The 13,450-nt window shown below is 52.5% G+C and overlaps 6 protein-coding genes across 6 annotated transcripts; 4 read left to right on the forward strand and 2 right to left on the reverse strand.

Annotated features, from left to right (window-relative positions):
• Positions 1 to 293: 293 nt before the first annotated feature.
• On the forward strand, positions 294 to 2,306 carry BDW74DRAFT_183043 (uncharacterized protein; the record flags this gene model as incomplete). Its single annotated transcript, XM_073730407.1, has 9 exons — positions 294 to 348; positions 400 to 459; positions 538 to 551; positions 608 to 670; positions 737 to 810; positions 873 to 1,082; positions 1,140 to 1,251; positions 1,305 to 2,087; positions 2,169 to 2,306. The coding sequence occupies 9 exons, from the start codon at positions 294 to 296 to the stop codon at positions 2,304 to 2,306; spliced, it is 1,509 nt and encodes a 502-aa protein (XP_073578814.1).
• A 428-nt stretch (positions 2,307 to 2,734) lies between these two features.
• On the reverse strand, positions 2,735 to 4,500 carry BDW74DRAFT_188658 (uncharacterized protein; the record flags this gene model as incomplete). Its single annotated transcript, XM_073731786.1, has 3 exons — positions 2,735 to 3,925; positions 3,989 to 4,023; positions 4,095 to 4,500. 3 exons carry the CDS (start codon positions 4,498 to 4,500, stop codon positions 2,855 to 2,857), a joined length of 1,512 nt encoding a protein of 503 aa, XP_073578815.1. The 3' UTR covers positions 2,735 to 2,854.
• Positions 4,501 to 5,062: 562 nt separating this feature from the next.
• BDW74DRAFT_183045 (uncharacterized protein) lies at positions 5,063 to 8,812 on the forward strand (the record flags this gene model as incomplete). The annotated part of the gene is made up of 1 exon (XM_073730408.1): positions 5,063 to 8,812. One exon carries the CDS (start codon positions 5,063 to 5,065, stop codon positions 8,810 to 8,812), a length of 3,750 nt encoding a protein of 1,249 aa, XP_073578816.1.
• Positions 8,813 to 9,091: 279 nt separating this feature from the next.
• On the forward strand, positions 9,092 to 10,168 carry BDW74DRAFT_162361 (uncharacterized protein). The gene has a single exon (XM_073725944.1). The coding sequence runs from the start codon at positions 9,426 to 9,428 to the stop codon at positions 9,759 to 9,761; it is 336 nt and encodes a 111-aa protein (XP_073578817.1). The 5' UTR covers positions 9,092 to 9,425; the 3' UTR covers positions 9,762 to 10,168.
• A 22-nt stretch (positions 10,169 to 10,190) lies between these two features.
• BDW74DRAFT_188660 (putative extracellular exo-polygalacturonase) lies at positions 10,191 to 11,680 on the forward strand (the record flags this gene model as incomplete). The annotated part of the gene is made up of 4 exons (XM_073731787.1): positions 10,191 to 10,451; positions 10,532 to 10,717; positions 10,793 to 10,973; positions 11,055 to 11,680. 4 exons carry the CDS (start codon positions 10,191 to 10,193, stop codon positions 11,678 to 11,680), a joined length of 1,254 nt encoding a protein of 417 aa, XP_073578818.1.
• Positions 11,681 to 11,722: 42 nt separating this feature from the next.
• On the reverse strand, positions 11,723 to 12,988 carry BDW74DRAFT_162363 (formate/nitrite transporter family protein). Its single transcript, XM_073725945.1, has 3 exons — positions 12,596 to 12,988; positions 12,404 to 12,524; positions 11,723 to 12,346 (listed from the first exon to the last, which is right to left on the reverse strand). The coding sequence occupies exons 1-3, from the start codon at positions 12,878 to 12,880 to the stop codon at positions 11,820 to 11,822; spliced, it is 933 nt and encodes a 310-aa protein (XP_073578819.1). The 5' UTR covers positions 12,881 to 12,988; the 3' UTR covers positions 11,723 to 11,819.
• Positions 12,989 to 13,450: the final 462 nt, after the last annotated feature.

Consider the following 13,450-nt stretch of genomic DNA (forward strand, 5'->3'; position numbering starts at 1 on the left):
ACAAAAGCCATGGCTGATCTGATCCTAGCTTGAATGCCGGCGCCACCGGTGACCAGGAGCTGTACCGTAACTGCTGTAGTGCATGGTGTACTACCATAGTTAGTGCCCTAGACCGCTGCGGTGGCGAGTGCCAAGGGCAGTTAAGAGCCGTTATCATATCAAGCATATCGTCTTGAATGAGGACAAGCATAAGATACGGCCAGAGATATGTAGATTAGGCCTAATAAGGAGACTGCTTCCCAGCACCTGCTCGCACGGTGTATCTACTGCCGATATTCAAGACAACCGTCACAATGGACGCCGTGGAGTCTGTGGTGCCCGAGCAGTCCTTTGCGCAGAGAGCCAAGGGTCTGGCGCGCCTCTTTAATCCCATTGGGCTACCCAGCTGACGGATAACAGTTCTTGTTCTCGGCGACGAGGCAAAGAGCAAGGAGGAGAGATGGCTTGTTCGAAAACTAGGTATGTAAAGCTTCAAGAGTCAATCAAGAATGATAGGAGCTGCATGGATCGGGGATACTGACTTAAATCCTGGGACAGATTTCTTTATTCTGGTCAGCGGCCATTTCTATGCTACTCTATGAGTCGAGTCTAGTACTAACAAGCGCAGACCTACTGCTGCGTGAGCTTTTTCTTCAACTACCTCGATAGAGCTGCGTTTGCAAACGCCTATGTACGAGTCCCTGGTCTTTCCAGCGTTTAATTACGACTTATCATGCTAACATCCTCTGGCTTCCAGGTCTCCGGACTGAGTGAATCTCTCAGTCTGAATGGCAACCAATATAATATCCTCCTCTCCATGACAACAGCAGGGTACGTCCATTGACCAACTTTCTATACTAACTCCCAATGTCTGATCATGAACGCGTTTCCAGCTATGTCATCGGACAGGTACCGCACGGCATCGCCATCCAAAAGATCCCACCCAGGATCTGGTTCCCGTCTATGTGCATTATCTGGGCAATTTTGACGGGATCCAGTGCCGCCTGCAAGACATATTCACAGCTGTGTGCCGTTCGTTTTCTGCAGGGGCTTATTGAGGCATCGACATACTGCGGGACAATTTATTGTATTGGGTCTTGGTAGTATGTACCAACTTCTCTTCGTACACTGGGCTCCCATGAGCTGACCTTTAACCGTAGCAAACCACGCGAAATCGCCAAACGAACAGCCATCTTCACAGCCTCAGGCCAAGCAGGCTCCATGTTCGCCGGCGCAATGATGACAGCAATCCACTCCGGCATGGACGGATACGTACGTCGCCCACCCTCTTACCCTCCACTTACACCCCCTCTAATAACCCCCAGGCCGGCCTAGCAGGCTGGCAATGGGTCTTCATAATCGACGGCATAATCACCTGTCCAATCGCAATCGTCGGCTTCCTCTATTTCCCCGACACCCCCGAACAGACCAAAGCACCTTGGATCAGCGCGTCCGAAAAAACGCTTGCCTTCTCACGCCTCCCACCGAAACGCGAAGACGCCCATAACATAAATCCCTGGTCCCTTGCAAAGCGCGTCTTCGGCTCACCTGCTTTCTATATACTCTGTTTATTCTCGATGGTCTGCTGCGCCCTCGAAGCCTTCTGCGTCCAGAACCTCTACCTCCTATGGCTGAAGCACTACATGGCCGAGGGATATTTTACGCAGGCGCAGGTCAACACATACCCACTTGGTATTCAGGCCATGGGGATCGTGAGTAATATGCTTGCGGCGATATACATCGATGCTACGGGGAGACGGGTTCCCATGGGGATTTTAGCATGCTCACTCCAACTCATTTCCACAATCATACTATTCATCCGCTCCGCACCCTGGGGACTTACAATGTTCGCGTTCTACCTCGCGGGGTCTGCGTACATTGTTAACCCTTTGCTCTTCGGGTGGGCGAATATCATTTGCCAGCGGGGCGGGGATGATGCGCGGCGCAGTGTGATATTGACGAGTATGAATGCATTCGCGCAGATCCTTTATACATTTTGGGGCATTGCGCTGTTTCCCGCTGATAAGGTGCCGTATTGGCGGGATGGGTATGTTAGTATGCTTGTTGTTGTGGGGTGTCTATTTGGGTTGTTGTGGGTTGTGCATTGGGTATGTTTCTCTCCTATCCTACATATTTTATGGTCTTGGGTATGGAAGGGGTTGTGGTGGTTGTGCTAACGGGTTTCACAGCTCGATCGTCGTACCGCTGCGCAGTATCCGGCTGATGCGTTTTATGATGGGTCGGAAGTTACTGACGGGACTGAGGTTAAGGGGGATGTTACGGAGAGTGTCGTTGAGCAGGGCCTCGAGAAGGGGGCGAAGAAGTGACTGCAAGTGCCTAAGTAGACTGGTGGTGCCTGCTTGAGTCCCTAGTAAGGATCACCGGGAAGGATTCGGGTTTTCCGAGCACATGCTACCTGAGGTCTCCACTTATGACATTCACATGGAGACGTGGACGGCATATATAGTATTGTGTCAAGCATTGTAGTGAGACGATATAGCGGCTGGCTAAATGGGATGTAATGACGGTTTATGTAAGGACGGTATCTAGTTGATTCCATGTGAATGCAATTGTTTTCAGCCTTGCTGAAAGTACTTGAAGGAAGGAGAGGGCTTTTTGATAAGGATAACCTGGTTTTGGTGTCTTCTGAGATAGTGCATTATTCCCCCTTGTACGGTACCTTTATGCCTGAGAGTTACGTGCTTATGAGCCTGCTTTATATACCTCTGTAACTGTCGGCTGATAACAGACGGGAGTTTCTATATGCTAAATATTCAGTACTAAGTACTCAGTACCATGAGAGAGGAAAGGTGCTACATCAGAATGGTTAGATACAATGACCTTAAAGATGGTAGGAACTCTACAGCATAAATCTTTAGTTCCACTCGCAGTTCCTCTCAGCCTGCAGTCCTTCAATCCGACTCTTAACTATCCTCCCATCCTTCATCACCAGCGCCAAGTTCTCCTTCTTATCCAAACTCCCAACATTAAGCAACGGATTCTCCTTCAGAAACAGCAAATCCGCAAACGCTCCATCAACCAGCTCCCCCAACCTCCCCTCCATGCCCAACTGCTTCGCCCCATTCACCGTCGCTTGGCGCAGAACCACCGGGCTAGGGAGGATTTTGCTGCGGACTACAAACTCATACGTCTGCATCACGAGCGTTGGACCCGTGGTATCCGTCCCAAAGCACACTGTAACCCCTGCATCCTCGGCAATCTTGATACCACGTACGCCGGCATCACCGACAATAGCATTCTTGCGCAGACCCTCTGGTGTCTCGAATTTGTCGTACGGTGGCATTGTCACGAATGTATGCAGGGCTAGCGTGGGTGTAAGGAACATCCCCTTCTCGGCCATGAGCTGCGCTGTTTCTGCGTCCACCATGTTCCCGTGCTCAATCCCCCGGACTCCACCGGCAATCGCATGTCTAATACCCTCGGCTGTATAGCAGTGCGCTGTAACGATAGTGTCCGGTCCGCCCATGTTTGTAGCCACCGTGGTAATGGCCTTAAGTTCCTCAACCGTAAACTGCAAACTCTCCAGTCGATCCGTCGCGCTCGCAATCCCACCGCTCGTACAGACTTTAAGATGCTTCGCACCCTTACGCATGTTATCCCGTGCGGCCTGTAGACACTGCTCGACACCATCGCAGACTCTTCCGAGCGCAGAGTTTGCAATCCCAGACCCACGACAGCAGTGCCCCTCGCTTCCGTTCCAGGGGTCCGTGTCGTCGCCGTGTCCGCCTGTTTGGGAGAGCATGCGGCCGCCTTGGAAGATACGCGGGCCGGGGATCAGGAATTCTTCTGTTGCCTGTGCGTGTGCGATTGTCGCGCCGCCTGTGTCTCGGACGGTTGTGAAGCCGTTGCTTAGCATCCCTCGCATTGTGCCTGCTGTGCGCAAGACGGCGGTTTCGTGGGGGAAGGTGAAGGCGCCGTGGAGGGTCTGGAGATTTTTCAAGGGTTAGATGCTGGGGTTTACAGGAGGACGGGAGCTAGGGGTACGTACTGCGCTTCCGTGGACGGCCATGATATGGACGTGGCCTACACAATACAATTCAGTATACATCTCACGAACTGTGTTGTGAGTGTGCGAGATAGAGAAGAATACTTACAATCAATCAAACCCGGACAAACAAAGTATCCCTTCGGATCAATCTTCTGCACTTTCTGTCCGGCGCAGTAGAACTCCCCTTTGAGCTCCTTTTCGGTAGTCGGTGCAACCTTGAGCACCTTCCCACCAGCGAGATGAACACTCATGCCCTCATGAACGACACCCTCCCGCGGATCAACGAGCTTTGCGTTGAGAATGAGATACGGCCTGTGCGGGCCTGGAAGCCATGGCTTCTCGGCGATGTTGTAGTTCGGATCGGGCGCACAAATGTGTTCTTGCAGCTCGGAAAAGCTCGAGACGTAGCTGGGCGACAACGGCTTGGGATGCATTGGGATGGAGGTTGATGTAGAGGGGGCTTCGTCGTAGGAGACGAAGTCGAAGCCGGAGATGCTGCATCTGTCTGCCATGGTGGATGGTGTGAGTGGTGCTGTTACTGCTGGCCATGCAAACCTTAGAGTCATTCTTTTCCCTTGCACCATTCACCAGCGCTATACCGGGGTAAATTGTGTTGGAGATACGCTGTCCCTTATCAGCAATCTTCAAAAATCCATTCAAAAATAATCCACTAAATACCGGAACCCCTTAGAGATTTTCCCAGTGATTGTACTTGACTCCAATTCATAGTGCCGGCTTCTGATTATCGGCTAATCCAGCCAACCTCCATTGACTCCAACTCATCCATATCAACCCCGGGTGTCAGTACCCGGTCCGCGACTGATAGCCCATCGAAGATATCACGCCCCGATAACTTGATAAAATGATAAGCCGAATATGATAGGGGATATATCCTGAGTCGCCGGTGATGATGAACGCCGGGTCAAGGTCTCGGCAGATCTAGCGTGAGTCAATGGAATGACCGGGACAGACTGAGTCGTTCCTGCCTCGGGAATGGATGGCCATGGCCCGGACTTTCCACTTTCTGGCCGCCTCTATTGAGCAAATCTTGCAATCTAGAATTGAAGGTACATCATGGCTAAAGGACTTCTCAGGGAGGGACGAAGCCCCAGACCTGCGATCCGGGAACGTTGCCGGTCAAGGGCAAGGAAACTGTCATGGCCAGCAAAGACCGTACTGCTTCACGCCTTAGCAATTATAGGGGCCCTGCAATTGTCGTATTACATTTTACCGTTTTCACACTCGTTTGTCAGCCATCTCTTTCAACCTGATGCCCAACATGGCCACAGCAGCATCACCTCAACACAGACGGACATACACCCAGACACGGACTACCCCCTCCGTCCAGCCCATGAATCCTGGGACATCTCAACCTCATACCCGTATCCCAAACGGTTAACAAAGACCGTAACGGAGGGGACATGGCTCCGAATAACGACCCACCCAGACCTCTCTGAAATCGTCTTCGATATGCTCGGTGATCTGTACTGCATGCCCATCGACGGTACGAACACAACAGGCCCAACTACAGCCCATGCCATTTTACCTGGAATCCCCTACGATAAAGAAGCCGAGTTCTCCCCGGACGGCAAGAAGCTAGTTTTTATATCGGACGCTGGGTTCGGCGTCGACAACATATGGACAATGCCGTATACAACCTGCGAAGACATGGCGAAGACAACCGAAGCAGAGGTGAGAATGTCAACCATACAACAGACGAACTCAACATTCCGCTTCTTCTCGAGTCCGGCATTCCATTCAACCGAGAACAAAATCATCGCGACGAAATGGTTCCTCACGGGAAGACCGAATGGCGCAGGGGAGATTTGGGAGTTCCCGGTGCTCGATCGGGCACAGGAATATCTACCGGAGAGAGGAGGGCGGAGAGTGATACAACGCCACTTCCCACCATCGTGGCCAGAGAGCCGATACCCTGAAAGTCAGCTCGGCGTCGAACAAGCCCGGTACACACCTTCCGGTGATGGTATCATCTACACTCGCAATGTCGCAGACGACGACAACGTGAGCGGGAAATTCAGCTACAACAAGGACGTCCATGACGGCATCAACGCGGTGTTTATGCTCAACACAACGACAAATGAGACCACCACCCTCGTATCGGCGAACCCCGGCGCACCCAATAAACCTGCTAGTCCCGGCGGAGCAAACATGCCTCGGTTCTCGCGAGATGGGAGGACAATGGCGTTTGTTCGCAGGGTCAATGATAAGGAGGTTCTTGCACTGAAGGATATGCGTTCGGGAATGATGCATTATGTATGGGATCGGCTGGACTATGATCTCTCCACTATACCTGCGTTCATGGGTGCATATCCCAACTACGGATGGACTGCCAATGACAAAGCGATTATCATGTGGGCACAGGGGCAGATCTGGAAAGTTCCGCTAGGCTTCAATGACTTAGGAGCGCGAGTGAGAGTTGGCAATCCGGTAAAACTGCCGTTCGAGGCGAAAATTGACCTTGCCCTGGGAGAGACGCGATACTCAGAGACGAAGATCACGGAGGGAGAGCTCAGCCGACACCGTCCGATTCGCGCATTCAAGAATCTGAGAAGTGACTTTGCCGGAAAACGAGTTGTGTTCGAGGCTGCAGGGGATAACTACGTTGCTGATGTGGAATCCGGTGCCGTTCGAGCTGTACCAAAACCAAATAAGCGTATCTCGTGCTATGCGCCCTCTTTCATCCGCGGCGAAAACCTCGAGCATTATGCCCTACAGGCTTGCTGGGTAGATAGTCGCAACCTCACAGCATTCGTCCTGGCGGGCCTGGGAGATGACACGGTGGTTGAAGTGCAAGGTCTACCTCGAGGACGGTATCTGTCGCCCGTTAGCGATGGAAGATTCATTGCGTATGTACGGACTGGAAGGGATTACATGTTTGGGGATGTGGAGGAGACGTTTGGCGAGGGGGTTTGGGTCGGCGAGATGTCCTTGCCCTCTGGCTCCGGGAACTCAATATTACTGTCGTCACTTAGAAGGCTGGACGGCATACCTTCTAGTGCTGAGACTAAACTTACTCTCGTCGCTGATGGCGTGCTTGGTATCGAGAATCCCCAATCCATCACAACATATAACATTTTGACTGGAGATATTACAACCCTTGCTAGAGGCAAAACTTCTGTTGAGATGTCAGCGTCTCCTTCAGCCCATGGCACCATCGCCTTTAGAGACTTCCAACAGGTATGGCTCACTCCATCGTCGAACGCACTACAGGCCGCCGCCATATGGAGTAAGCCCGGTGACTCTTCGACTCCGGACAACCTCATCCGACTATCAGATGTTGGCGGCCACGATGTTACATTTAGCGGGGATGGACGTAGGGTATTCTGGCTGCTTGGTCCCAACCTCAATCACGCGTCCGTTGAGGAGGTCGTAAGTTATTGTGCCGGTGCCTCAGTAGAGTCCCGTGATTCAGGTGCCTGCCCGCGAGGATTAGGGTTGGTCAAAACACAAACCCTAAATGTCACCTTTGAAACAGCGCTCAGTCAGCAAATCGTCACTACTGACAACGCAAATCTTGTCATTCTAAATGCAACCATGATCAGTATGAGCGAGGACCCTTCAGCACCAAAACAAATCCCAAATGCCACGATCATCATCCGCGCTGGCCAAATCATCGCAGCGGGACACGGCCACTCCATCCCGCTTCCCCCAACAACAAACCATTCCTTCATACTGGACGCAGCCGGCGGCGCCGTTCTTCCGGGTTTCATCGACATTCACGGCCACTGGGGCGGCTTTCTCTCGCCCTACCCCGCCCCATCCTGGGAAATGGAGACCTTCCTCGGCTACGGCGTAACAACGATTCATAACCCTGCCTCTCGAAATGTAGCCGGGCACATGGAGCGCAACCTCATTGAGAAGGGACGTATGTATGGTCCTCGCGTCTTTCACACCGGCGATGTCCTCTACGGCTCAACGCAGCCGTCCGTATACACGGAGATCAATTCTCGCAAAGATGCGCGGGACGCATTCCAGCGGATCTATGAGGAAGGAGGCGAAGGACTGTCCTTCAGCGTCAAGAACTACCAGCTCTCGTCACGTTCCGCTCGTCAGCGTCTCCTCCTCGAAGCAGCCAAGATGAAAATGCTCATTGTCCCCGAGGGCGGGTGGTCGTTTGACTGGGGCATAACGTATTTCATCGACGGGTATACATCTCAAGAACACCCGCTTCCTGTTCTGACGCTGTACGACGATGTTCTATTCCTCATCGCTGCAAGCGGGAGCTCATATACGCCACTCTCGGTAATGAACTACGGTGGTATATTCGGACAGCATTGGATCCACCAGAGCGTGCCTAACCTACCCCAAGACCCGAAACTGAGGAAATATGTGCGCCATGATATCCTTGAATCCTTGACGGAGGTCAAAAAGGCACCGAAGAGCTCATATCACTTTTTCAACACCACGCTCTCCACGGCAAAACTTGCTGCTCTGGGGGTTCGCACAAATATCGGGGCTCATGGAGAACAGCCAATTGGATACCTCTACCACGCCGAGATGAGCATGATGGGCATGGGCGGACAAGAGCCATATGACGTGCTTAGGGCCGCAACGATCGGGAATGCGGTTTCGCTGGGTCTCCAGAGCTCGCTTGGGTCCGTTGAGGCTAGGAAGTTAGCGGATTTAGTAATTTACCCGCCTTGTGTCAATACCGTGCAGAAGGTCTGGGAGGAAAGTATGCATATGCGCTATGTTGTCCGCAGTGGGACGGTGTTTGGGGTTGAGGATGGGCTCGTGGAGGTTTGGCCTCGAAGAGGCAGAAGGCAGGAGAGGGGGAGGGTGAATGCTGAGGATGAGATATAGCGGGATATCTACATAGCACGTAATCTAGAATCTAACGAGCTACCTGGATATGATGACCGTATGAGTTCTTTAAAGTAAGGTATACCTATTTTCATTCGTCGAACCACGTACAGCCAAGCCCTACTCCATCTCGGCTGATGACAATATCAAAAAGATCGTCTGCCGAGGTCAGATCACCCCACGCGAGCTGCTGCTATGGATGTAAAAGCCCGCCGAAAGCTCCGACTCTACCTGGTGTTCCATTATCAATAAAACATGATTCTGTCTACTCGAAATGGCAGAGGATATCCCCGAGACCTTGTCAGCTCGATACTTCCTCCTCGATAACCGGGGCGGCAGCGATAGTAATCGACCCGCTATGGAAGCTATTGAAAACGCTCACCCCGTGACTTACCCATACACCAAGAAAAAGCGAGCCCGTGGTGGACCGCTAACCTGTCAAGCCAGCAATAAAGCCAAGGGGGTCTGTTGACCCTAATCTTTGTCACCTACATGGCTGGCTTGAGAACCGTATCCTTTCGTAATCAGGAGCTAACATGGATAGAACCGCCTCGCCCAACTCCGAAACGCACAACGGGCGTACCGCGCGAAGAAGGATGCTGTGTGCAGAGATATGCAGAGGCGCCTACAAGATGCTGAGCTCAATTGCGACCGCCTGGCGACCTCCCTGGCTGAGTTTCGTAATAAGGCCGTGCAATCGGATTTACATGTCACGCATCCATTGCTATTCCAGTCCCTACGTGACTTGGTAACACTAGCCGAGGCCGCGCAGGGTACAGATACAGACCAGCAGGCATGCCAAGGGGGCCTAGAGCCAAAGCAACGAACCCATGTTGATGCGCCAGCGAAACCATCGCAGAATGCGACGTCTTCGTTTGGCTATATTGTGGGCTGCATTGCAGACGTCTCTCCTGGTAGTCATGATGATGATCATGGCCCGTCCCCTTAAGATAGCCATAATGACCTCAGGGGCATTCAGGGGGGTTGCGGGGAACGGACCAATAGTGTCCGAGGGGATAGAAGACATGAAAGCCGAAGCGAGGAGTGCGATGCTCAATGCATCACATTGCATATGGACGGTTGCCATGTGCCAGACAACTTGGGAGGCAATATTGTGCTACCTAGGTATTCCAGATGCACTCGGGATGCAATACCCCGAGCACTAGGAGATGCGGGGAGGGCATGCAGGAGATCTGCATCAGCGGGGAATCGGTAGATCTTTGACAGGTGGAAATACTAAAACTAAGATATATCTAAAGCTCGCCCCCAAATCCTCGGCGGCTGCGGTACATGTCGTCAAGGACTATATGAGAAGCGTGCCTGGAGAAAACGCCACGATCAATGCATGCACTGTATACCATGAATAGAACTTTTTAAAATGTTTCTCTTCACTACAGTTCTATCTCTGGCGTCTCTAGCCACCGCCTCCCTCGAGATCTCCTCAAACGACGGCCAAAAGACATGTACCGTCTACTCCCTCGGCCCGCAACAAAACGACGTCCCCAACATCCTCTCCGCCTTTGAACACTGCAACAACGGCGGGAAAATCGTCTTCCCGCAGAATGAAACGTACTGGATCGCCGAGCGGCTGAATCCACATGTCACTGATATTGAAGTTGAGTGGAGGGGGACGTGGTTGGTACGTTACCTGTCCTTTAACTGCAGCCACATTAGTACTAGGGATACGGAAAGAGCTAAGATATTTGAGCGGACGTGTAGTTCTCCGACAACCTAACCTACTGGCGGGCAAACAGCTACCCCATAACCTTCCAGAACCACGCCGCGGGCTTCATACTCTCCGGCAGTGGTATCACCATCAACGGCCACGGATCTGGCGGGATAAACGGCAATGGAGAGGTGTGGTATACCAATGAGGCTGGAACGACCAGGCCTGGACGGCCGATGGTGCGGAGACACCCACCCTTCTCTCACCCTCTCAACTCCTTCCTTCTTTGGGAACACTTGTTAATTAGGATATAGCCCTTCGTCCTCTGGAACATCACAAACACCGCCGTCTCAAACTTCAACATAAGGCAGCCCCAACTCTGGAGCATAAACGTCATGAACGGAACAAACCTGCATTTCGAGCACATCACCGTGTCCGTTGATGACTCGTCTGCTCCGGAGGGGAAGAACTGGGCGCAGAATACGGATGGGTTTGGTACATACCCTACCCTGTCCCCTTCCCTCCCCAGGCCACTACATGAAGATAAAGGGCTAATACGGTTGGTGGACGCGGCAGACACAATGGACGTCCATAACCTAACACTATCCAACTTCACATTCACCGGCGGGGACGACTGCATCGCCATAAAACCACGTTCTTACAACATCGCCATCAGCAATATAACCTGCAACGGGGGCAACGGAATGGCGATCGGGAGTTTAGGTCAGTACCTTGAAGATTCCAGCGTTGAGAATGTGACCATATCACACGCAAAGGTTCCCAACACGCGGTACGGGACATACATCAAGACATGGATGGGGGAACTCGTTGCTCAGCCGGATAGTTATGAGAGTAACTATCAACCTCGTGGAGGTGGGTGGGGCGTCGTGCGGAATATCGTGCTGCGGGATATTGATGTTACCTCTGCGGCAAGGGCTGTTGTTATCACGCAGGATAATGGGGCGGGGAGTAATAATTTGGTGAAGGGGAGTAGCAAGATGGAGATTTCGGGAGTGAGATTTGTCGATTTAAGGGGTAGATTAAGTGGGGGAAATGTGGTTACGGTTGATTGTAGTAGAGGCCACCCTTGTTTTGATATCGGGTTTGAGGGGTGGGGGGTTACGGATGTGAATGGGGGGTTGCTGGGGGGGAGGTGTAAGTGGACAGCTGAGGATGGGGTCGAGGGACTGGAGGGGTGTTAGGCTGGCTAGTGAGGGACTGGCTGACACTAAGGGATAGGAGGAAGTAGTAAACATTATATTATTTGCGTTGCGTATAGTGTACGAGAGTGGTATATATGACAGCGGAGTATCGTCCGGACAAGTAGCCGATGAGGTGCGTTCAGCCACCAATCTTCTCCCCTTCACCCCCCTGAACCACGCCAGCATTGGCCTCAACATCCTCCATCCTCGGCGTAACAGTCCCCTCACTGCCCTCAGCCTTCGTCTTGCGCAGCCCCGTAAGGGTAACAGGGCTCGTCTGCAGGAGGTACATATACCAATAGTACGTTCCAACAAACAACCCACCCCCAACGATATTCCCCAGCAAGGTCGGAATGATGCCCTTCCAGATATACAATCCGACACTGATCCCAGGGGCGTCAAGCCAGATAGCCAACGGGATGAACGTCATATTCGCGACGACGTGGTCGAAGCCCAGAGACACGAAAGCGTAGATCGGTAGCCAAATTCCGATGATCTTCGAGGCCATGTCGCGGCCTTGCAAGGCTAAGAAGCATGCCAGGCAGACAAGCCAATTGCATCCGATGCCGCGCAGGAATATGCTGTGAAACTCGGGCGTCACTTGTTTCTTTGTTGCAAAGTTTATCACGGCACTGCGGAAGGGGTCGGCGGAGAAGACTTCGCCGTCTAAAGAGGATTGTTAGTGGTTTGTGAAGGGGAGGTTGAGATGGAAGAGGGACGAACAGCCAAAGATAATAGCGACAACGAATAATGATCCGCATAGGTTCCCCCAGAATGTTATGAACCAGTGGAGGAGCATCTTCGGCCAGGAGAGTCGGCGGTGAAGGGCGGCGACCGTCGTAAACTATCCAGGTAATTTGTTAGCATCATGTTCGTTGCATATTGCTCATCAATACCGAGGTCAAAACGACGTACCATGAACGACCCCGTACACAGATCTGCCCCAGTGAGGATAATCAGGGCCAACCCATACGGGAACACAAGCGCACTGATGGTGCGTATCAATCCAGGCGCATTCTCGCTAAACCAAGGACTGGCGTTTGTGCTGAGGACTGTACCGCACGCAAGCGCAAGCAAGCCACCTGCGGAAACAGAGCTGAAGAAGACCTTGTCCAGGCGCATATGGCCCTTGACAGAGCCGGCACGTGAGACGAACTCGGTGACCTCGGCGGGCGTGTAGGCGTCAATGGAAGGCGGCATCGCGGCGGTAGGGAATGTGTATTCGGGGGCCTGTTGAAATGATCCCTGTGAGAACGAGGGACCTTTAATAGCAGTTCAGCTCTCGCGATAGCATCCTGCACACAGCTGCCCTGACCAATGACAGCGCAAGGCTGCTTATCTGGATCGTCATCAGCTCAGGAAATCGGACAATATCGTCACATATAGTGCACTATCAGGCCATAGGGCAGAAAATCCAGGAGTCCAAGACTCCGGGACGAATCGCAGGGCCTGGAGCCCCGGAAATGGGTCGCAGGCCGAGCTCGGCTTCCCCAGAAGGGCGTAGGGGCTCTGGGGGCTTATCAGGGATCCGCGGAGAAAGGGAATCCACGACAAAAACAAACTGCTGGGGCTGATAAGAGATAGTCGCCCTAGAGTAGATCGCTACCCACTGCACCCTGCGATCGGAAACTAGTTGCAAACCATTAGGGAGAGATAGCGCATTGTGAGGTTTGTTTTGGGACGATCGCGATCGTCGATTGATAACAACTTAGCAGGGTGCTTGTTTTCGCGCTGCTGCCGCGATCGCCTTGGACTTATCTTGCTCGGTGG

The sequence above is a fragment of the Aspergillus multicolor genome, assembly GCF_047715735.1.
Source record: "Aspergillus multicolor strain CBS 133.54 unplaced genomic scaffold BDW74scaffold_41, whole genome shotgun sequence".
Classification (NCBI taxonomy): Eukaryota; Fungi; Ascomycota; class Eurotiomycetes; order Eurotiales; family Aspergillaceae; genus Aspergillus; species Aspergillus multicolor.